A 23,190-nucleotide genomic window follows, 5' to 3' on the forward strand; every position below is an offset into this window, starting at 1 on the left:
ACTAGGAATTCATCGAATTGTTAATATCATTCCTTTTTTGTATGCACCACACATCATTTTCACTCTCTCTCTCTCTCTCTCTTCCTCCCCCTTTGCAAGAGCTTGTGTTTTGGTTTTTTGTTTTTGTTGTAGCACAAGCTGATTACTCTGAAATCACATATTAAATAGCATTTAAATGCATTTTGCACTGAAACAACATCAAGTCATATAGAAATGAGAGTATATTGAAATTCTGTACATATATCTAAGCATAGCATATTGAAGATGATGCTTTCTATTTATTTGTGCTAATAGAGACAGCTTTCATATACTGTCACAGGGTAAATAAGACTGTTTCCTATATGGTGTCTGTAGGCATTGTCACATAGCCCCAGGACTATATCTCAGTCTTGGTGGGAATTTTGCCCGAGTGGAGACCGTGATTCTCCCTCCCCTTCATCCACCTCTGCCCTACCTGTGTACCTGAGGTTGGCTTGGTTGTGTTGAGACTGGGGAAGAAGAGAGAGGAGGAAAAGAGGAAGGCAATGCACCAACTTTTTCATCTCTATGGCAAGGGGCAGCACTGAGTACAATGGGCAGAGCAGAGCCACTGGAGTCATCCCAGTTCAAGCAGTAATGCAGAGGCAGGACTGCATATTTACAGCTTTTTGCTGTAGCACCAAATACACTAGGTAGGGGTTTCTAATAATTCATTTTCTTCTCACTCTCAGTGCAGAGCAGAGCATAGTTGAAATCTTCAGAGTTTCACCTTCGCTGCACTCACAGTGTTAAATGCAAAGCGAATTCAGAGTGCTGAATGTGAACTACCCTCATTCAAGTAAATTTTGCCGATTGAAAAATAAATGCAACAAAAATCTTTAATATGCACAGACATGTGCACAGTATAGCTGATTAAATCTATAAGGATTTTTATTTTGATAAATACTATGCGTAATTTAAATTGCATATTGACATGTATATACCAACACGCAATATGGTTTTATCCCATTATGCAGCTTGAATGAACAGAATACCTGTTCAGCTGATCAGTATCTTAAATAATCTGTTTTCAGGATTGAAAACTGTTGTACAGAACACATGTCAATTGCTGCTGAAGGGCTTGAGGAGTGTAGCACCTAGCTGGGTGTGTTTGCCCTTCCTGTACACATTCAGATTGACTTCTCCAATACTGCCTAAACAGAAGTCAATGTTGAATATCATGTCTGTGTTAAAAAGTTACGTCTGTATCTAAATTTTTGCAAGTCGCTCTTTTGGGTGTTCTTAGCATGTGGGACTGACAGTTTACGAAGAAAAGAATTGCATATTTACAGGAACTGTATCATCATTGTAATTGCTAAGGCAATATTTTTATGACTATTTAAAGACTAATTATATCTTGAGCAACTTGAAAACTATGTACAGCGCACAGTTTCTGTCTCTTAAGAAAACAAGACAAGAAGAAAAAGTATTATACTAACAGATAAGAACCATTTATTTTAACAATAGTGTTGATGCTTACAATAAAACACAATTCCTCCCACGCAAGTGGAAAAAATATACTGCAGCCAAAATACCACTTCTGAAATGAACAAATAGTTTAGATGCCTGATCTGTGTGAAGTCTTTGTTTCAGTGAAGTCTGATGTATCAACAAGGTCTTGCAGCATCTTGGTTAGACACAGGAAACAGAGAAAAATTACTCAGAACTAAACCACCTATAAAATATTAAGAAATACAAATCATATTCTGTGTTGTAGATAGGAAGTTTGAGTTTAATGAACAGTGTGCTTATGAAATACCTCGTGTGCTTGTGAATCTTCTTATGCAAAGTCAGTGAAGTACTTAACACATGAGGGACAATCTAAAGCTCACACTGCTTTTTGTCAGAGGGGTGAAAAATGCAAAAAGTGATGGAGAAGCTAGAAGTTGGGTCTGGTACTTAGAGTACTGGTGGCTCACTTTAAGTTGAACAGGTACAAGAAAGTGATTCTGCGTGCAAAGTGATTTTAATGTTGTAGTACGATTTTTAAACCAATATTCCATCTCAGATTAAAATGTAAATTAAATGAGAGAATATTTTAAATGACATATTGTGTTTTCACTTGGACAAAGAAAAAAGATGGCAATTAACTACAAAATACTCTTTGTCCCATGTTACAGGAAAAGCTAAGCAACAGTTTTCCTGTAGACTGAAATCATTATTCAAACAATAGAATGAATGTTTTCTAGGCCTCAAACATCAGTGTTTTTGTTTTATGTTTTAAAAGTTAATGCTGCAACAGTCAGGATGACTCTATACTTTGTGGTAATTATCAGAATTTTCTATAATAGTAATAGTAATATTATGGTTGAAAGTCTTTTGTATATTTTAGTATCAGTTTTGAGAGGGGGGTTTTGTTGGTTTTGTTGTTTGTGCCTTTTTTTTTTAGGTGCAAACTGGTATTCAGATTAAATTTTAATTCTAAATGTTACATGGCATTTAGTTCAGTTTTCTAAACATATAAATATGTAACTTCCTAATGTTGCACAATGGATAACAGTTGTTTAGATTTTTTTTTTTCTTTTTTCTTTTAGGAACAGTTGTGTTGCTTAACATCTGAAATAGGTATCTTTTCCTTTTTACCCTTCGAGACAAGGAAAGCTCCTTTGGTTCTCTAAATTCTGCAGAGAAACAATCACAGTCCAAAGCTGCTGGTTCCCCTCCGCCTAGGTCCCAAGAGCCTGACTTGTGATTGTTGCTAAAAAACCTCACAAGTTAGGGTCTCAGGGACTAGGAAAAGTCCGATATGGTCCAGTAGAATTCGTCTTCCAATAAACTGAATTGCTTAGTAGTCATAATCGCTGTCAGCAAAACTTTCACTGCTATTGTTAAAAAAAAACCAAAAACACTCCCCCAAAAAACCCCTAAAAACAACATCCCCCTCAAATCAACAACCCCTCCTTCCCCCCAGATAAACAAACCACAGTTTCAAGTAGGGGGCAGAAAAGATCAAATAAGCAGGCAAGACACATACATACATTCAAACAATGTATCAGCTGACCGAACAGACTTTTCTGAGAGTATAGTCCTTAACTTTTGAAAAGAAAAAACAAAGAACACAGGAAAAAAATCTTCACTGCCACATCTTGCAAGCAGCCATATTATTATAATGCATCTGAGGGAAGCCTCTATAAACGGGTTAAAATCTGCTTCCAGCAGATTTGTACAGTAACAATTTTATTATATTTTCCTTAATGCCTGAAAGAAGGATTAAATGCTTGTCAAGGGGGTTCTAATTGAAATATTTCCCCATTATACTTTCAGTCCTACTGTTCAGGTGGGCCCTGGGTTGCAGAGTACTTTAAACCCATTCACGATGCAAGGATAACCTTTGGGCGTGTATTCACTTTTTGCCTCTTCCCCACGTTCAACATTTAATCCTTCTACAGACTGCTACAAAAAGCTTCTTCCTTTCCAATGGCAAAACTATACTTCACTCCATAAGCTGCAGAAAACATTGACATGCAGAGATTGTTGTCACTTGAACCACATTACTCAAAGCACACATAACTTTCAAATACTGTCGATACAGTAAGAAGAAATGCTCGGATTTCCCGAATAATTTGTTCTGAAGCCGAACACTTTTAATGGCACGACCACAATCCTGAATTACTTTTGCATTCACTCTCCTCCGATCTTTAGCCTTGTTTGCAGAACGAAAAAGAAAATTTCTACTTTAGGGACAAGATCCACCGTGGCTTTTTTTATTTTTTTTTTCTCTCCATCAGATCCCAGAGCAAAAGAAACAGCAGCCATAAAGGTCCTAGCCACTGGAGCAGAATCTGGCATAGAAAACTCAGTGCTCTTCGGGAAGCCGTTCAGCTTTAAAAAGGAAAAAAAAAAAAAAAAAAAGAGAAGAGGGGGGGAAGAATTAGAATCTCTGCTGGTCGAACAGGTGAATCATCCATTTACAAGAAAGCTGTACAGAGTGCTCTGCCGAAGAAAAGATTTGCCAGTGCCCCCCGCCCCCACCCCTGCCCTTCACCCTCCCCTCCACACTGATACTTCAGATTTCAGAACATTTTGGATTATTTAAAATATTATTTCAGCTGATGATATAATGCAACATTATATAAGAGCCGTTTCTTTGTCACTGTGCACCATTCAATCAGTTATGCCTCAGACACAAAATAGTTAAATGAAACAAAATATATATATATGAGAGAGATATATATGTATAGCAGCCCCTAGATTTCATTCAATTTCTTTTTTTAAAGCTGATCATGATTTAACAAACAATTTTGACCACAGCTTTCAAATCAATAATTAGAATGAAAAATCTCTCCCCTCTATAAATATGACATTAACATAATTATACCACCCCCATCACATAGACCCATCCTCTTTAGGGAATACATCTGATGCTCTGAAGATGGAAATCAGTCAGATTTTAGTTGCTCTCGAACGTACCTTTGCTTCTCACTGACTGACTGGCTTTACCTTCCATGCACACACACAGTCACCAGCACACACACGCACACACACACATACACATGCGCGCGCACATACACACACACACACACGCAGAAAAGGCAAGGCAAAGCAGCGGATGCTGACTCAGAGCAGTTGTGTGTGGAGGGGGTGGTATCGGCTGGTATTTTCACTGCACTCATCATTAACATTAACTCACTCTCTAGCATCCACCCTCTCTCAGACCTGCTGGACTGCAGTATTTGCATGACGCTGTCACTCTAGCCCTTGTGGGTCAGATGTTAGAAGAAAAAAAACAAAAAACAAAAAACCTCAAGGCTCTCATAAGGAATGCCTTCATTTCTTCCAAAGGGTCCCTCTTCTTATTTTTCCACCTTTCTACTTCCTCTGTTGCTGTGTCTCAGTTGTTTGACATCTTTCCGGAAGAAAATGTCTTGAGCTGCAATAAGCCAGTAGTCAGTCGGTCCTCCCCTCACCTCACACTCCTATTCCCACCCCCTTTTTTTCCTAATCAATAAGACAGATCTCCAAATGCAGTTGTGAAAACAGGCTCTGACACACAGACTTTCATCCTCGATCCTCTGCCTCAGGAATAGCAGGCAACCCAGGCTCACACGTGATGTAGAGAGAAATAATGCCAGTAATTCTTGAACAGTCTTAGGAGTTTATTCTACGCCTTCTTCATTTTTTCCTTTGCTCGAATAAATACCAGTGGGAAGGACATGCTAGCTCTCAAAAGCTACAAGGATTCACTTCTTCAGAAAATAATGAACCTTAAAAGACTAATATTAATCTTCCTCAAAATTAATGCTATCTTTCCCCCCCTTCATTGTGCTCTTTATAAGTAGGAATTGTCTCATAGCCAAAACCCTGCCAGGGTCTGAATCACCATTCACTGTGCTGAAACCGTGAGTTTCTGGACTTCAACTGGCATTTAACTGGACTAAGCAAATTTTTTTTTCTCTTTTCTTTTTTTATTTATTTTTTTAGACTTCTTAATTAAAATAAAATATAAAATAGAAGCTGCTTGAGTCAGAGAGAGCACTGCGAGAGAACAATGGCAATACACCCTCACCACCACACTGAGTCCTGAAAATGCATGTTTGAGCTACACTTGTGTATTTTTTCTGTATGGTATTTGCTCCGTGTTGGTAGAGAAGCCTGAACACATACACGTACACCAAATACACACACACACAGAAACTCAAGACGCGTACATAAAATACACAACACAAAACAAAGCACAAAGGCTGATAACTGAAACACAGGCACAAGTTGTCTGACAGGCTATGAAAATCCACAGAGTATAATTATCGTGTGCAGTTTTACCTTGTTCCTTTGTTCTTAAGGCAAGGGACTTTAATGACTTACGGTGTTGACAGTCTTTCGGCTTTTCCCTTTTTACGCCAACAGTATTTGGGAATTACTTTTCCAGACAATACCACACCACTGTGATTCGCGGTATAAAAATTATTTACCAGAGGGGGGGACAGGTGATACGCAATTCGCCAGCCAATTCTCAGAGCTGCCTGGTGCCGTAGAAGCACTCGGCGTAGCCGGGCGGGCAGGTCCCAGGATGCAGTGCTGCACCGCAGTCCCGGCTCAGGTAGCCAGGTTTTGGCAACCTTAAGGCAGCAGCAAAGGTGAAGGGCATCCACTTGCAGGAAAGGTCCAAAAGAAAACACCGCACAGCCCCGAAGTAAAGACAGAAAGCCAAAACGCCGGGGTACACGCCCTAAGCCCAGTTAGTACGCGCTTATGACCGGCCGTGGTGATGGCAATTAATTTCTTAGGAAAAGGACGGAGGAAAGTAGACAATTAGGAAACAGTTAAGTTTGTAATCTCAGTGAAAAGGGAGAGACGGAGACAGACACACACCCACAGACAGAGAGCGAGCGAAGAACACCAAGCATGAGACAACAAAAACAAGACCAAAATCAGATTTGGGAAACTGAAAAAATACAGGATTACAGCATTCAGCTTAGCATTTACTGAGGTATAAAAAAAAAAAAAAAAAATTACCACATGCACAGCATGGCTTAAAATACTTATTGCCATCAACAGTCTGTGACGGATGCCGGCTTCTTACTGCTATACGTACATTAGATTGGTCATCGCCTCTTAATCTCCTTTTGCTCAGACCCATCCATTTTTTGCTGCTCCAGCATCTGTGCCCTTTATGCTTTTTTTCTGTATAGTTACCCACAATACCCTGGATAAATTAATGTCATGACCTCGCTATGGCTATCAGACAGAAAAAAAAGTCTACTATTTTAATAATTGAACGTGCGCGTACAGCAAACTGCCTACTGATAGCCCAGCTTTGTGGACTGCCTCCAAAAGCAGCCTTTGCTAGCTCTGCGAATCAGAAACAACAGATGCAAATACTAGCCACATAGCCCCGGCTCTCTGCCTTGCCTTTTTTTTTTTTAAAAAACCCACCCTTTTCAGTCTGTGCCATTTCATGTTCCCTGCGTCTGTCCCCTCAACGGTTAAAAACATTAGCCTGATGAAATTAGAAGCTTCTGAATAAAAGCACAAGAAGATGAGTGAAAATTATAAATGGTTGCAAGATTCTGGAAATTTATATCCAGACGGTGAGTAGGGAAGAGTACCCAGGTTCAAGTGCTGAGCCTCACTCGGGAGCACCTCTGGGGCCAATGGGACTGCAGACTAGATTAAATCAATAGTCGTCTGAAACGAGATGTCGTAATCAATCAGCTCAATTACCACTGTCATAGATCTGGGCTTAAGGTCTTTCCTGATTCCACTCTTCTAATCATTAACCCTTATACATCCTCAAAACAGGAACTCACACTTGCTCTGCTGCCCTACCTTCAGACCATCAAAGTCTAACTTACTTAGCATTTTCCCCTCTTTTCCCCTTCCCCTATTTAAATAACATAAGAGTGGGTCGGCAAGGAATGTTTAAATGTGAATATGGTGAGATTAGATGCACTCCTTTAAGTGTACCTATTATATATTTGCTGCTGTGCCCTTATATATTATTATTATGCCTCCGGGAGTGGCTGGGTGGATCAAAGACTGCTGTTTAATTAACATTCAAGTCAGCTGTTTCCTTGGAGATTAAAAATAGAAGACTAGTTGAATTAAACTGAAGCTGTTCACTCCTTTCACTAATCCAGTATTACAGAACCCTCCTCCCCTCAATCTAGTTAGAAACAACTCATTTCTGGTTAATCAGCCACCAGGAAAATCCATTTTCAGTTTGAGGGTAAGTGTGAAAAAGTTGGAAAGACAGTTTCGTGTGCATGTCTGAATTTCACAGAATTGCCCATCATTTACATTTTGCATCCACAGTACAGTAAATCCTCATGAAATGCAAGGAGGAAAGAACCATCAGATTTGACTATGAGCAAAACCACTTTAAATTCTTGCCTGTAATTATTATTCGCTGTATGAAGATTAAATGTCAACCATTTAACTTTTTTTTTTTATTCCTGTGCAGACCCTGAAAAGATTGAAAATCTTTTCACAAAAATGCTCCAGCAATTGCCACATATCGTACTCTCACTTTCTCAGGAGGAAAGAAAGAATCCAGCTAGCAGGTATCTGGAATTTTGGTCACTTTAATTTGATTTATTCTGTTGATAGACTGAGATAATAATAGTGAAAGAAAACCCCGATAGATTTACAGTTACATCACTGCCTGCACACACTGCCTCTGTTTCCAAGCAGAACCACACCTTTTTTAACCATAGATCTGCTTCTCAGCTGGAAAGACCGAACGTACGGTGGCCTCAGTCCACACAGCGCCGTGAACGCTGGATAGCACAATTAGCCCCCGTGCCATGGCAGTGATATTTTGGGGAGGAATTTGTGCTCCTAGAAAAGCAAGAAAGTGGGTGTGGGATGGGGCAGCAAATTGGTGTCTCAGGGCAGAGGCAGAGGCCGAGGTCGGGGGTCTGTCTGCGGGGAGGGCACCTGCCGGGGCAGGGCGCCATGCTGTCCAAGACAGGTTATAATTGGAGATCGATTGCTGGATTTAATGACCCAGCTGTTTTCATTAGTTGAAACATAAAAAATTGGCTTAGAAAATGATTCAGCTGCTAGCATAGGTGCTTTTTACAGGCTTATGCCTCAGCCAGGAACGATTGTTGCAGTCACTGACCCCTCACAGATGGAAAAAAATGACCTCAGCTTTGCCTCTTTTCTGGGAAAGATTTAGCTGACAGGGGCATGAGATACAAAAAGAACCTTAATTTTGTCCTTTAGTAATGCTAAATGAATGCACTGCACCAGACACCACCTTAAACTGGCTGAAGGGCACTGCTCAGTTTTGCAGGCAGCAGCTAAGACTGTGAGCATCATCCACAAGGGGACAGCATCCTCATCCACACTGGAAAGATGTAGTTAGTGTCCACGAAGAACAGAAAAAGGAGTAGCCATTGCTGAAAGCACCAAAAAATTAAAAAAAAAAAAAAAAAAAAAAAAAAAAAAAAAAAAAAAAAAAAAAAAAAAAAAAAAAAAAAAAGGAAAAAGAAGGTGTTTCCTGGATTATTACTTCTGGACAGAGAGGGAGGGGAGGTGAGGCTGGGCATGCATGTCAGTTATCAAAACCCACCCAAATATAGGATGAGCCTTTTGTTTCTTAGACAACAAGAGTAAGGTGATTTGCAATATTAATGCAAACTTTGTGTGACAGATAAGGACTCTCTGGAATAACAAATAATAATTTTAGGAGAATGTGATGACAAGAATTAAATATTACTGGAACAAAATCAAAATGTATCTAACAGGAGGGGAGAAATGCACTAATGCTGAACACTATTCTGATTTTACAGTTCTCATCTTCATATTCTCAGTGTGCTCCAACTGGGACGCAACACACTCATCCCTTTTCTTTTTCTAGAAGCAAAAGTTTCTTCATCACAGTGCACACAGAAAGTGTACTCATAAAATAAAAGGTTTAGTTTCTCTTAATGTAGCATGCAAATGACTTAGAACAGTGACACTGTTAGAATGACCCATGCCTAGTTAGAATGACCTAGTCCATAGTTCTGTCCATAACACCTTCTCACCTCACTGATGAACACCAAAGAGATAAAGACTTCAGAAAATTCCCACAGCTATCTAGTTCCAGATCTGTCAAAAAAAACAAAACACCCTACCCTCCTATTTTTTTCTTTACAAACGCTACACCCAGACTGTCTTGTTATTTAGTAAGAGTGCCTTTTGTAACTTAGCTGAAATTCCCACCTGATTATGAAGTATTAAAAATATGTAGAGCCTACGCAACCTGTTACAGAAAGGAAATCACAGAAATAAAATTACAGTGAAACAGCAATATCCTTCTCTTCCTACGCGAGCTCCATCTTACTCAAGAAATGCTATTATACCGTCTCCTTGCTGACTTGTCAATTTACCTGCCCTTTATTAAAACAAAGACGCATGACAGTAGAAATTATTGCAGTTTGAATTACTCTGTGTGTGAATACTACTCAATAGACCTTGATTTCACCAACATTTTCAATTTAAAAAAGTAATTATTTGTGAAAACAAACCACTATGATATATATTCTTTTTTTGACCTATGTTTCCTTCAGCTTTGAAAGCATGAAATAATGAATGAATTAACTTTTCTATTTATGAACACTTTTTATACTTACATCACTAATTGATTTGTGTTACTGCTTAATACAGCATCAGGACAATGTGAAGAAAGGGCCCAGTACTAAAATGAAACTCCAACTGTTCAAAAAACTGTTTTTCACTAAGCACTCAAGTCTGCATTTGCAGTCTGTTCAATAAGAAAGATGCAAAGTGCCAAGCACTATTTTAAAAATCCCGCTTCATAAATTTTCTAGTATGACATTTTTACTGTTTCCTGACTAATCAGGTATACAGGCATACATGTATATATATACATACATATATAATTGATCAAAACGCAAGATTACGTAGAACTAGATCACCAAAAGATGCTGTTTATTCCCAGAATTCATCCCTCCATGCTGGTTACACACTATTATTGCAATCATCAGTGGACCTGATCCTGAAATAGTGCAGTACAAGTCACTTTATTCGGACGAATAATGTCTCTGAAACGACCTGAACTATTCCTCAGAGCACCAATTCTTGGATACGTATACGCCACATAAGAATCTGAGTTTATAAAAGGAAATTAAAGACATTCAGTGCATGCTGCAAACAGTAACAGAATGTACAGAATTCTGCTATGGGGGAAAAAACCTTCCTATTTTCTTAACGATGTGATCTGAAGATAAACATTTGTGAGAAACATTCGGACACACCATTTCTACAGCCTTGTTCTAAGAGGTTTCAAAAGCAGGCTGGGGAAAAGCAAAGCCTTTTAAGAAGAAAATACAAAATAGCAGGTTCCATGCCTGCAAAACTGGAATATTTTAAATTTTCTAGACAGTGAAGGTTAAAGCTATCCTGCATTCTCATAGTTCTCGCTCTCCTTTCAATCAATCTCATTGATTTTTTTTAAAGGTCAGAGGCTATACCTTCATTGATCAAAGAAACAGCCTGACACAGCGAAAGAGTCTGCCAATTCCAGACAGATCAATCACACCTTTGTCTGCTTTTGATACATTATGGTTATTTATTCTGCATCACCATGACTTTCTGTCGCATGGCTCTTAATGTAATAATGCTTCTCGGGGACAACAATAAAAAAGGGGGGAGGGGAAATATTCTATTTAAAATATTTTAAGCCTCTCTCTGGTATTTCTGAGGGTGGCTTATGATGGAACTTGGTCAACTTGTTTGATTTCATTTTTGCCTCGGAAAAGAACTGTTCTGGTATTTAGCTCTTCTTGGTCAGCACTTTGTAGGATTTTACAAAGGCAGCCCTTTGAAAACGATTTGTGCAAACTGTTCTTAGAAAAGTAATTAGATCTTGATAGGACAACACTTACGATCTAATCACAACCATAATTTCCCGTGTTTAAGCACTGTTTTAGAAATGTTTTAATAAATAGAATGTAACCGACACTCGGCTACAGCTACGGACTGCTTTATGACTGTAAAATGAAACTAAATGGTCAGCCTAAAATAATTACTAGGAAATATTGCTGAATAAACAGATATAAGTGCTGAAAAGCTCCTGGCTTTGCAAACTATTATGCTGAAAGCCAGCTAAAGCTTTAAAAAATGCACTATATGCTCACTGTCTGTCGTGACTGAAAGTTCTATGCTATTATTTAGCTTTTCATAGCTTCTGCAAGAAGTCTTCAAAATTCCTGTTGGTCTAATACCAAATCTTTTGTTCACATTTGGTAGCATATCGCTTCACAAGCAGTTTCTCTACTTAAGAGAAATCACTTTGGGTTCTTGGGATATTTTTTATTAGTAAAAGCATTAAGACCTAGTTCTGAAAGTGAAATTGTAGCCTAAGAGAAGTCAGTGGCAAAATACCCAGTGACTTCAGTGGAGTCAGGACTTCATTGCATGAAGTTACGTCTCAACTCCTTCAATCCAAGCTACCTCCAGTAGGAAAGGCAGCTCGTGGGATTGCACAGGACCACAACCTTATAAAGATTAAAGAAACCCCAGCACATTTCTTAGCAAAATAGCTAACAAAGCTGTTGTGAGCTCTATTTACCACTCAGCCTTATCAAAGACAGTGGAGCTGTTCAGTAAAATTAAGGATGCAAATCTTTGCAGAATCAGGATATCAGGTAATAAGACATAATCACCATCGTTAGAACATTAAAATAAGATATACGATAATCCAAACACTTGGCATTGGTTTCTGATTTCATTGTGCCTGCTCTGTAAATTATTGTGCGCCCAATTTACAATTACATCAGCATTATTATGTAGAGCAAAAGGTAAGTGGTATACAAAGCTGAAATATTAAACCCATTAAAAAGTTATGAGTTTGACAGAGTCCCTACATGTATTTGTGTGCATGCCAAGAAATGCATTTGAAAACCTTTAACAAAAGGAAACTTGCCTTCCAGTGGTAAACTGCAATGCCTAAAAGACATTGCTAAAATGCGACCACCACTCTCAAAGGCCAAGAGACCTTAAAAGCGGTTGCTGGCTGAGAGCATTATACAAAAACATACAGTTTCTTCTGTAAAGAAATAAAGCTGAATGCAAAACATTTCAGAGAAGTTTTGAATAAGTCTATTTGTCCAGCTTACTTTGCAAAGGCTCTGAAGAAAACAGCACCATAAACACTTTCAGTCCCCACACAAGGGCTAAACAAAGAGTCCTCTTTCTAGCCATTTAATCCAGTAATTTATTTTTTCAACCATCACATAAATCGAAACACAGCTGTAACCAATGACTTGCAGATCCAGTTCCCTGCCAGCTGGATCCTGTTCTGCTGAAGCAGCAAGATTTTTACATTGTTCACTTCGGTACATCTGGAGAAATCATTTGGGTTCAAAGGTGACTAGAAAAGCTCTTTAAATAAACTCAACCAGCAGTGAAGAGAGGCCTACATATCTACAAAAGCTCCATGGAGTTCCATTTAAAAAGTTCTTTTCTTCAAATTAGTGAACAGAGCAGTTTGCTTCTTTAAATGTTTTACGATTATGACATTTTAATTGAATTATACACTCAAATATCTGTTTTGATGAAAAAGAAACCCTTTCCCCAAAATTTTCAAACATAATGTCAATATTCAAAAGCAATCAGTCATTAGGTTTTATACTTATCAAATTTAAAAGAATCATCAGAAAAATGGAATGAAAAAAAATATACCTGAATTAATGCACCTCAGCTGCTTCCCGAAACACAGCTCAACTTTAAATTAAAAAAAAAAAAGGGCAAAAAATAACAAAGCATATACTGTACTTGGATATGCTGAACCTGAAATCTTTTAGCAGTTAAACCTTAAGATAGCCTTACTTCAAAAAGTCTGCCTCATCCCTTCCTGCATGAGTCTGCAGGTTAAGTAACAAAAATGTCCCTGACATTTAAAACTGCACACAGTAAATTGATTACAATGCAGCAATTCTTTTAGAAAAGCAATCACAAAGCAAACCAGCTGAACCTTTCAGAAGTAAATAACAATGAATATTAAAGGCTCATATAATCTGTATCTTTGATTATTTTTCAGACAAATCAGGCACTCAAAAAGACTTACAATGGAAGGGTTTTGTGCACATTAACAAAAACATTTGCAACGCTGAAAGTGCCAATGCCAGGTCTTATTTACAAATTCATAAACACGAGCTCTCGATTACAAATCAAACTAAAATTTGTCTCTGGATTTGTGTTTCTCTTCAAAGCAGGTAAGTAAGACACATCCACATCCAGAACATGTCCCAGTTGCTTAGGTAAAGATGCAGTTCCTGTACTGCACATTATTAAAAGGTATTTCAAAATTCAGTTAGGGTTCACTGCTGTAATTGCTTCTCTTCCTCTGTTAATACTTACTGTAATAGCTGCTTTGAAACAATGCTGATAAAAGTATCCTTTCTGCTTGCCACTCTGGCCACATCCCCTGCACTGGTTTCATGTTATTGCCAGTTACCTCCTCACAGATTAACTGAGTAGCTGCCTCTCCTTCAGCTCTTCCTTTTCGTTGTCTACTCTTGCCTGCACTTCCCCTATTCACTCATAATTGTAGGAATTCTATATGTGCTTTGTTGTAAAAATAGGAGCATTAAAAAAAAATAGAAAAGAAGGAAAATATAATGTCTTTAAAAGCCAGATAAACCAGATAAATCACCTGCAAAAATTAACACGCACGACTCATAACCGTGTAATTACCACATCACTCCAGGGTAAACTTCCGGGTATTTATACATGCATTTCTCTCCATTAACATGTATAGATTTACGTAAACATTCTAAAATTAAAAGTATCTAAGTTTTCACTTGTAATGTTTCTGGAAAGCTTCCTCCTTGCAGTCCCTGATGTGTACCTGTAACTATGGTTGAGTTTTTGCCTGATAACCAATGGAAGTATCAAAAAAAGGAAGTGAACTTTGTCAGAACAGAAGCTGCTGGTGCACAATGAGTGAACTTCTGCAGGGTTTGCCATGATCAGCTTTGCCAAAATCATCAGCACAGTTCAACAGTATAAACTTCATTTACCATCCATTCACCACAGTTCTTTTGTTTCACCAGCAGCAGCCCTCTGTAATCAGATTTTGTCTTGTCAAAACTATTTGCCTCTATAGGCAAATGGATAATAAATCCCTTATCCTCTATCAGGATTTATTAACCAATTCAAACATCACTTATAGTCCATGATGTAACATTGTCTGCTTCCTGCGTGCCTAGGGTTTCAGGTAAGTTAGGTTTGGGTAACTTAGAGTCACAATCTGAAATACACTCTTCAGAGGCCCGTGATTGTCTAGGAAAAGTAAAGTAGCCTGGAGAGAGGCACCTATTTTTGTTAGGTGCCTTGTTTAACTCTCTCACATTGCAGTTGGCAGTAGAGATGGTATTCTGATTTATCTAGGAATATAACTCCCATGGCAGGCCCTGAGGCAAAGGCTTTGGTGGTTTTAATATATATCTGGTTTAAAACCTAAGTTCTGCTGAATGAATCTCCCAACTGGAAATCCAACGCACTGAGCTAGAAAGACCAAATCAGAGATTTTTAGGTCCGACATGCCAATTTCAGAATGTGCTAAACCAGATATTCCAATTATCTGAATTTTTGTTTGGCAAATGTTATGGGTGCTTCTACCTAGGGGGTTGGGTAATTATGCTTATCTTCTATAAGGCACTTACTTATGCCAGTTTACATTGCAGAGACTACTTTATGTAACCTGTACCACTGGGTGCTCTGCAGCAGGGATGAACGGCTTACAAAGGCTGGAGTGCCAGACTTCACATCCGTCTCCCCTATTAAAGACAGAGCTTGTCAATAGAAACTGCACAGGGGAGCCAGAAGCTGCTGCCATTTAAAGATGAGTGATGTTGCCAATCACCTTTTTGGCAGACCTTTGCTCCTGTGCAAGGCAGCAATTATTATTTGCCAGTTCTCAGCGAGTGTGGAACCCAGGACCTTCAATGCGTAGCATAAACCAGGACATCTGCCAAAAGTGGAGGTTCTTTCTGCTCTTCCTCCTGACCTCGGTCATTTATTCCTCCACCTTGCTTACGCTGACACTTGCATCTTACATCTGCATCATAAAGCAGGTTAGAGACCTGACCCAAAAATCAAACCAGAAGAAATACAAGATTAGTTTGCAGCAGGATCAATCCTTGATCTGGCTTGTTTAGCAGTCAGATAAACTAAGTGCCAGCACAAAAGGCCAGGTGGAAATAAGTGCCACTGGCAAGAGGATGGACTTCTCCATTCAGTGGTAATCTGAACTTAGGCAGAATATATGTGGCCCTATACCTAGTTGGAACCAGGAGCTGTATGAGCTGTGGCCTCTCCAAGTTCAACTCTTTAGGACACTTAAAGGTCTCCATCTTCTGACTATGCATTAGCCTTACTATGCTCCCTGGCATCCATGTTGAGCCCTGAAATACAAAATTAAAATACTTTCTGGAGCAAAGAAATGAGATTGTTTTACAGCCAGAGAGAAATTAGAAGATACAGCCAGGGGGATAAAAGACTAGACACTCCAGGAAGTATCATGTAAAAGGGCTCTTCAAGGTGGTCAGAATAGTAAATGAGATATTAGCAACAGTCAAGTAATACAGCAAGGCTATAAATAACTGTGAAATCAGGTATTAACAGTAAAAAAACCAAAGGAAGTGCTCAGAGATTCTAGTACACTTGAAATGCAAATTACAGTAGAGCTAAGGGTAGTTGTGACAACAGATTTGAACCAAAAATTACATCTCTGATTTTCAGGCAGTAAGAAGAAATTTATTTGAACTTTGCCAGAGAGGGCCGAAATGTACCATATACATATAATTACTTGTACAGCCTTCTCCTTGCATGTATCTCATTCCACTTATCCCATTTAGAACAGTGTTCTCAGTCAATTATTTACAAAGATAAAATAGACAGGCTTAGGGTTTTCATAAAGTCCATTACAGCCATAAACCACACAGAGAGAATCAATAAATTGTATGTTATCTCCATATACCATTCAGCATTTTGCTGCCCTTTTTTTTTTTTTTTTTTTTTTTTTTTTTTTTTTTGTTTTTTTTTTTTTTTTTTTTTTGGAAGTAACACGCCTGATACTGATGTAGTCAGTTCACTTTTCATTGCATTTTGATCCACAGGCACACACCACAAGGCAAACATATGCCTTTTCCTTCACAAATAAAGTGCCATCAGACACCGCGCCCGTGTTTGTAAATCGTTTTCGAGACGCTGTGTTCTCACACGCGCGATCTGAGAGCAACAACACGAGACGAAACATATCGTTGTGAATCATATCACATCCCATGCTCATGGAAAAAAAAAAAAAAAAGAAGGTGGAATGGCACGATCCACAGCTAGGTTTACGTTGTGCCCTGAATTCCTAAGCAGAACATCTCATCGCAATGGCTGAGCACTTCAGCCCCCAAAGGACCACGCCCCTCCAGGGATCACAGTGTTTGCAAGCGCGCGGGGAATCCATGTGACGTGTGCGCGCGACAGACTCTGCCTGGGAACCCACCAGCTGGCAGAGAGACACCAGCAACATGTGCAACCAGGCAGCTTAAAGAATTACTGCACATAAGAGAAAAAAAAACTTTCCCAAGTCCCCGCTAATTCACCTTTGAAATAGCCCCCAAAACATAACTTCCTTTTTAATAAAGTGAATTTGATGCGCAGTGTTATCTCAGCACTTCATTTGCTCATCATCAAGAGAATATGGCCTTAACCGCAGGCCTAAGGAAATGCAGGCATCAGAGAATATAAGGCATCTTTCTTTCATTTTTGATTATTAGATTGCAATGGCACCTTGAAAGGCACAGTTCCCTATGTGAAATCCTACTGTATGAAGGCTTTCCTTCCCAGGAAAATTGCACAATTAATACACCTGTTTTCTCCGTGAAGAGGTAAAAGCTGTACTATGCTTTAAAAACGTGTGCTTCCATGCCAGAAGGCCTGTAGGATAACCAGCAATTGGAGGAACACAGATTTCAATCCATCATGTAGAATAAAAATTGCCTTAATGGGTTAAATCCAAAGGCCTCCTTGCTCTGGATCCTGACTTCAACACTGCATATATATGGATGCCAAAGGTCTTCCTTTGAATCAGACAAGCATGGATGATCCTTCTAACAAAAGACTATCAGGTGGCTATAAGGAAAGAGAACTTGTTTTTATATTACTAAGAGAGATGCCAGGTGGGAAAAACAAAATATCAGAGAATTTTGTAGTAACTTGTTTTCAGAGTCTGAAGGACAGCAGAGGGCACAAAGGACAAGTAGCAGTATAACATGCTGTTCTTCTATATTGACTAAAACTTCCCTGTTTCCCAGCTCCTCTCTGTTATCCATTGATATTGTTACAGTGATTTCAAAGCCTCTCTGCGAATCTTTCATAAGGGTCAAATTCCACACTCTGTTCAACATGAGCAGTGGCAACTGCGCTGCCTTTGCACATCAGTTCTCTGGTGCAAGGAACCTGTTTTTACCAACACATGAACTACTTCATACAGTCAGACCCTGAAGTTTGCTGAGTGTGGGTACCCCAGAAGACGAAAAAGCAAACCAACAAAACCCAACAACAGCAGCTAACTGATAGAAATGTTTTTTAATAATTACTTTTGGGGTTTTTTTCCTCTCCATCTAGTGATCCTTTGAGATCCAACCTGGGAGCTTTGCAAAGATGGAAAAGTTATAAATAAACTCCTAATGACAAAATCACATATTTCAACTTCATCTGGGAAGTTCAGAAAGCCAGTTTGAAGATACTGCCCCTAGGTGAGTCTGATAAACATAGTTAAAAGCTACATGTCATAAAACACATAAACAATAAGTTTTAAAGAGATAATTATTCCACTAATACAACAGACAGGAAACTAAGTAAATATACTACTGTATTACACTACTCAAACATAAAAGTTCTCCTTAAAGCTTTAAGCCAGCAACTGAGTCTTATAGTGTTTCTTTTTTTAGAGAGAAACACTATACCTCTCTACAGATACAGACACTGTAGGCATAGTTATTTGAAAAATTAATTACCAAAACTTTCTGTGGATTTTAGTTAGGTAACTGCAGCCTTCCTGGGCTGAGAAAAAACCCTTGTGATGTAGTGAAATGTCTTAGTCCTGATTTATGAAGTGGTTCAATCCAATGCAGAAGTGGCAGGTTGCTTTGCTAAATCCACCTGCAAGAGAAGGGCCATGTGATGCTTTTCCATGGAAAAGTGGTGCTGTTAAGCCCTGATGATATTAGAATTCTTCAAAAGCATGATGAAGCACAGTATTTTTTCAGCCTGTCAAACAGTGCCATTACACTTGCTTCATTCTTAGAATTCAGCAAATAAGTCAACAAGTATTTTCATTATTCAGTGAGGAGCACCAGAAAGCATGAGACAAACAATACATGAGGACAAGCTTATAACTTCTACCTTTCCACCAATTCTTACAGATTTCAACTGTTTAAAATTGTTTCCTGCACTCCTGTCACTACTTTAGCTAGTGAAGTCATAGCAGCAGCTTTCAGTTTTAAATACCAGGCATTCAACACTCAATGAATGTGCAGCAAGTTACGTTACATCAGCACACCATTTCCCCTTATTCCAGGGAAAACTACTTGTACAAATTCTTGGTACTCATATTCATGTATTCCCAGATTACGAGTGGGGTAAAGGAGCACTAAAAATATATTGTTTGTTATTAATCTCATTTCTTAATATTTTTCTATCATTTTTGGAAAAAGAAAAATACAGTTTCTTGCGTCCCTTTAAAAGCAATATACATTTGGATAAAAAAAAAAAGGCAAAAACTACAATCAAGTGGCACTCCACATTCATTCATCTATAGTCTTGGTATGATTATTACTGCTCATGATTGTGAGCCCCGGAATCCTCTCACTCTATTTTCCTCCAGGTTGTATTCTGCTCTTAACAGGAAAGAAAAGAATCATTATCTTATCTGAATAAAGGGATTTTCTTTTGATTTGTAAGAGTTTCAAATATGATATCATTAGGTGTGGGAGTAAAATCCACAGAACCTATGTCCATTTCAGCTTATTATCCAAAGGGTTAAAATAGACCTGAGGGAGCAATAGTGTTTCTCTCACAGACCACACTCTCACTTCAAAATAAATCAGATAAAGGGATCTCAAGCAAAGGGTTTTACCCATGTAAGCCGAGTTATGCCCTTCATTAAGGTCTATTCACTCCTCTGCTTCAGAACTACAGTCAGAATTTACCCAAACTGTCATTGAACTGCTATTTCCCTGCACCCACAGTAGGAAATAGCAGTACCTGAGATGAGACTCAAGCATGGTAAGCACAGATAAATACCACTGCAGGATAAGGAACGGAGACGTTGTGATATCCTCAATATCAGAGCACATATGAAATTCAAATTTGCAAGTCTTTCATAGTGATCCAAACCCTGTTTTCTTAAGCACATATATACTGCACTGCAGTGAATTTCATCCAATCAAGGCTTTAATGACCCTCACGGTCTTAGCAGCTTTGAGAAGAGATCAATAGGAAAACCAGAGTGATAAGTACCAGTGCCAGCTTCATGAGCAATACCACTGTGCACTTTATAGACTAAATGGGGAAGAAACAACACTGATCAGGAATGAACACAAAGTAAATTGATTGTTGGGATCCTGAATGTCACAATTGTACCCCATGTTTGGGTATACAAACATGATCTGACTGTGTCTACCTGTGGATAAAGAATATTTGGACTTAATTTTGGATAACAAGCTAATTTTAAATTTTGTGGAGAATAACCTGTAACACATGGACTGGATCCAGCAAATGCATGGAAAATGCAATGCTGAAGGGGAGAACATAGGTTGAAAAGCCCAGCTGTACTTCTATTTTGATATTATAGTAAACTACTGTGTAGCATACTAAGAAAGTCTTGGGCCAGAAAGCTTTCACTAACATTTTTCCAATATGAATTTGATCCACTGAGATAACCCATATATAAACTGTACGAGAACATTTCTCATTTGCCATGGCTACCAAGGTATAGCCAAAATTAGCCTAAAATGAGATGTGCCACTCAAATGAATTTTCATTAGTTCATCCTGTTATAAGAAACACTTTGACAAGCTGGAGGGATTTCAGAGAAAGACAAGAGGTGTGATTAGGCCACGCAGACTGGAGAATAACTGTCAACGGAGGTAAATATTCTAAGTATTTGCACAACAGCCTACAAGTATTTGTTAGGCATTACTCCCACAGCAAAAGTGAGAGGTTTTCCATATGCAGTCCTGTGTAGGAGTGAGATGGAAGTAAGAATTTCTATTTGTGTAACATGGAATTATTTTTAACAATGAAACACTATTTAAAGATATTGGCTAATGTCTACAAAATTAGCTTACACCAAACATGAGTATGCACTAACCCTTCACTGGCTCAGTAAGCATAATGCATCACTTTCAGCTCTAGTTCTTATGAAAATAAGAAGTCAATATGAATATGAAAATAAGGAAGTCAAAGAACCACATCAGTGGTAAGAATCAATAGAGAGGAGGGACATCTGAGCATGGCAGCAGTTCAAGGATTCATCTGCCTCGACAGTGATTGAAACAAGATCACAACAGCAGCATCACAGCGACAATCCTTCTACCTGACCTTTCAGGGAATCAAGGTTTTTATGAGGATATGGAAATACTGTAAAACATAGAAGAGAAGAGGAAGTAATTAGGAATTAAGAGGACTATTCACGGACAAAAGCATGATGAAAACCTTTTAATCTTGAAATCAGGAAATATAGGAACTTAGAGGCATTGGCAAGTATGTGAAAGGACTTAGGACAAGACATAACGTCCAGAAAGAAGCAAAGAAGACAAAAAATAGCGGTGCATGGATTTGCCTTGGAGTTAAGAGTAACTATTACGAGGCTTCAATTAACTTATTTGGCTTGGGGTTTTTCTAAGATTCTTTGCTGTAATTGTGATATGGAACAACCTGCAAAAGGTGAGACAGCAACGTACCTTTATGTAAAATCTGGACCTTTTCTTTATGCTGAACAATAGATGTATGTCAGCATGTCTGACTTATACCAAATTCAAACAAATTTAACAAAAGAGGATAAAATCATAGAAAAATAGAATAATTTAGTTTGGAATATACCTTTAAAATGACCAAGTCCAACAATTAACCCAGACAAGTCCACCACTAAACCATGTCCTTAGTTCCACATCTATACACCTTGTAAATACCTCCAGAAATAGTGACTCAACCACTTCCCTGAGCAGCATCAGACCTCTTACTTCCCTTCCCTGCCAAATCCTTTGCACCAGAAGTTCCATCAGTAGACTGAATCACGACCACCTTAATCAACATCTTTTAATGGATTTGTGTAAATCCAATTTTTTTTCAAATATTTTTAAAAGTACAGTTGTTTGAGGAATGGCATAATGCACTTTTCTCCATGAAGTCTACTTTAATCAGTTTTGTACATAATACTAAAAAAAAGATGTTCATTCTACTTTTTTCTTACCCTTTTCCCATGTTTTCCACTTGGAGGTACACTGTGTAAAAATTGCTGCTGTGATTGCGTGACCGTCCATTGTAACAATGGTACATTTCTTGTTCAACCATGTAATTCATTTGTTCATACCATATATAATTTACTATTCACATGTAGCATGTGCCCAGCAAATGCAGAGTAGCAAGTCTAACTACAGGTGTAACTGCAAACACTAGCTATGCTAAATAACAACTGAGATATAAGCAAGGAACAAGGACTGTTCACAGAATCCCTCAACTCTTTCAACAGTGGCACAGACAGGGTAAATCTTGAACCATAGAAGGAACAGCAGGACAGAAGGGCTCAGCTAAGACCTTCACTGACATCTCCCCTCTCTGGGATACTCAGCACCCTGTACTGCTTGATACTACGAGCACTTCTATCTCAGTCTGGGTTTACACATCTAAATTGTCCTCCGAACCACCTACAAGTTTGGAAAGTTCTCGCAGTGACTAGCATTCAGATACTTACTTAATATAGAACATACGTGATTTCTGCATACTTAAAATTTGTGTCTTCTCACTTGTACTAAATTTTCACTAATTCTTGTACTTTAGAAAGAGGCACAACATGTTTATCAGGAAATACACTGTTTTCTTCTCTCCTTTTGCTCATTTATTCTCTACCACAGCAGTCAGAATAAGAGATGACGCTGCATTATATGCTATGAGCTGTACTGTATGTAGTTTATTATCACACAGATAGGATCTTGTCGCCATTTATTCTTGTTTTGTGGTGAGGGGATTCTTTTATTTTGATGATTTGTAAGGGGAGGAGAAAGGCCACTGAAATCCTAACAGAGATCACAGGTTTTATTGAGTTGTCCACAAGGACTTGATCTCTTTTTCTGGTAATTTTAAACTCATTCAGAACACAACAAAGGTCATAAATAGTTCAAACTACTTCTTTCAATGCCTGTTGGTTTTTATACATCACTGTTGAATTTTGTTTGACATTGAGTCATCCACTACTGTAGGTCTGAGAGTTCCTATTTGAAGGTCCCCACATAGTGTGTATTGGACTTGAGTAACCCAGATAATTGTGCCATTTGCAGATGCTGCCGTCCCACTGCCTAACTTCTTTTCTTTTATTTCTATTTATCAAATAACAACCATCATAACATGAAGCAGTGGAGCAGCCCACTCTAATCTTTCAGTCACAGAGAAAGACAACTATATATTTTTACTCTAGCAATTTTCACTCTATGATGAGGA

At 38.5% G+C, this 23,190-nt stretch overlaps 1 protein-coding gene across 6 annotated transcripts in view; it reads right to left on the reverse strand.

Annotated features, from left to right (window-relative positions):
- Window positions 1-1,445: 1,445 nt before the first annotated feature.
- Window positions 1,446-23,190, reverse strand: part of LOC113995907 — a 286,496-nt gene continuing 264,751 nt past the window's right edge. For all 6 annotated transcript variants that reach the window (XM_039380528.1, XM_039380530.1, XM_039380529.1 and 3 more), the window contains one exon: window positions 1,446-3,840. In XM_039380528.1, coding sequence (XP_039236462.1) covers window positions 3,640-3,840 — 201 coding nt within the window. In that variant the 3' untranslated portion in view covers window positions 1,446-3,639. The remainder of the gene's footprint in view (window positions 3,841-23,190) is intronic.

This window comes from Pipra filicauda, unplaced genomic scaffold (assembly GCF_003945595.2).
Source record: "Pipra filicauda isolate LSUMZ 115617 unplaced genomic scaffold, ASM394559v2 scaffold197_size1571708_pilon, whole genome shotgun sequence".
NCBI classification, from domain to species: domain Eukaryota; kingdom Metazoa; phylum Chordata; class Aves; order Passeriformes; family Pipridae; genus Pipra; species Pipra filicauda.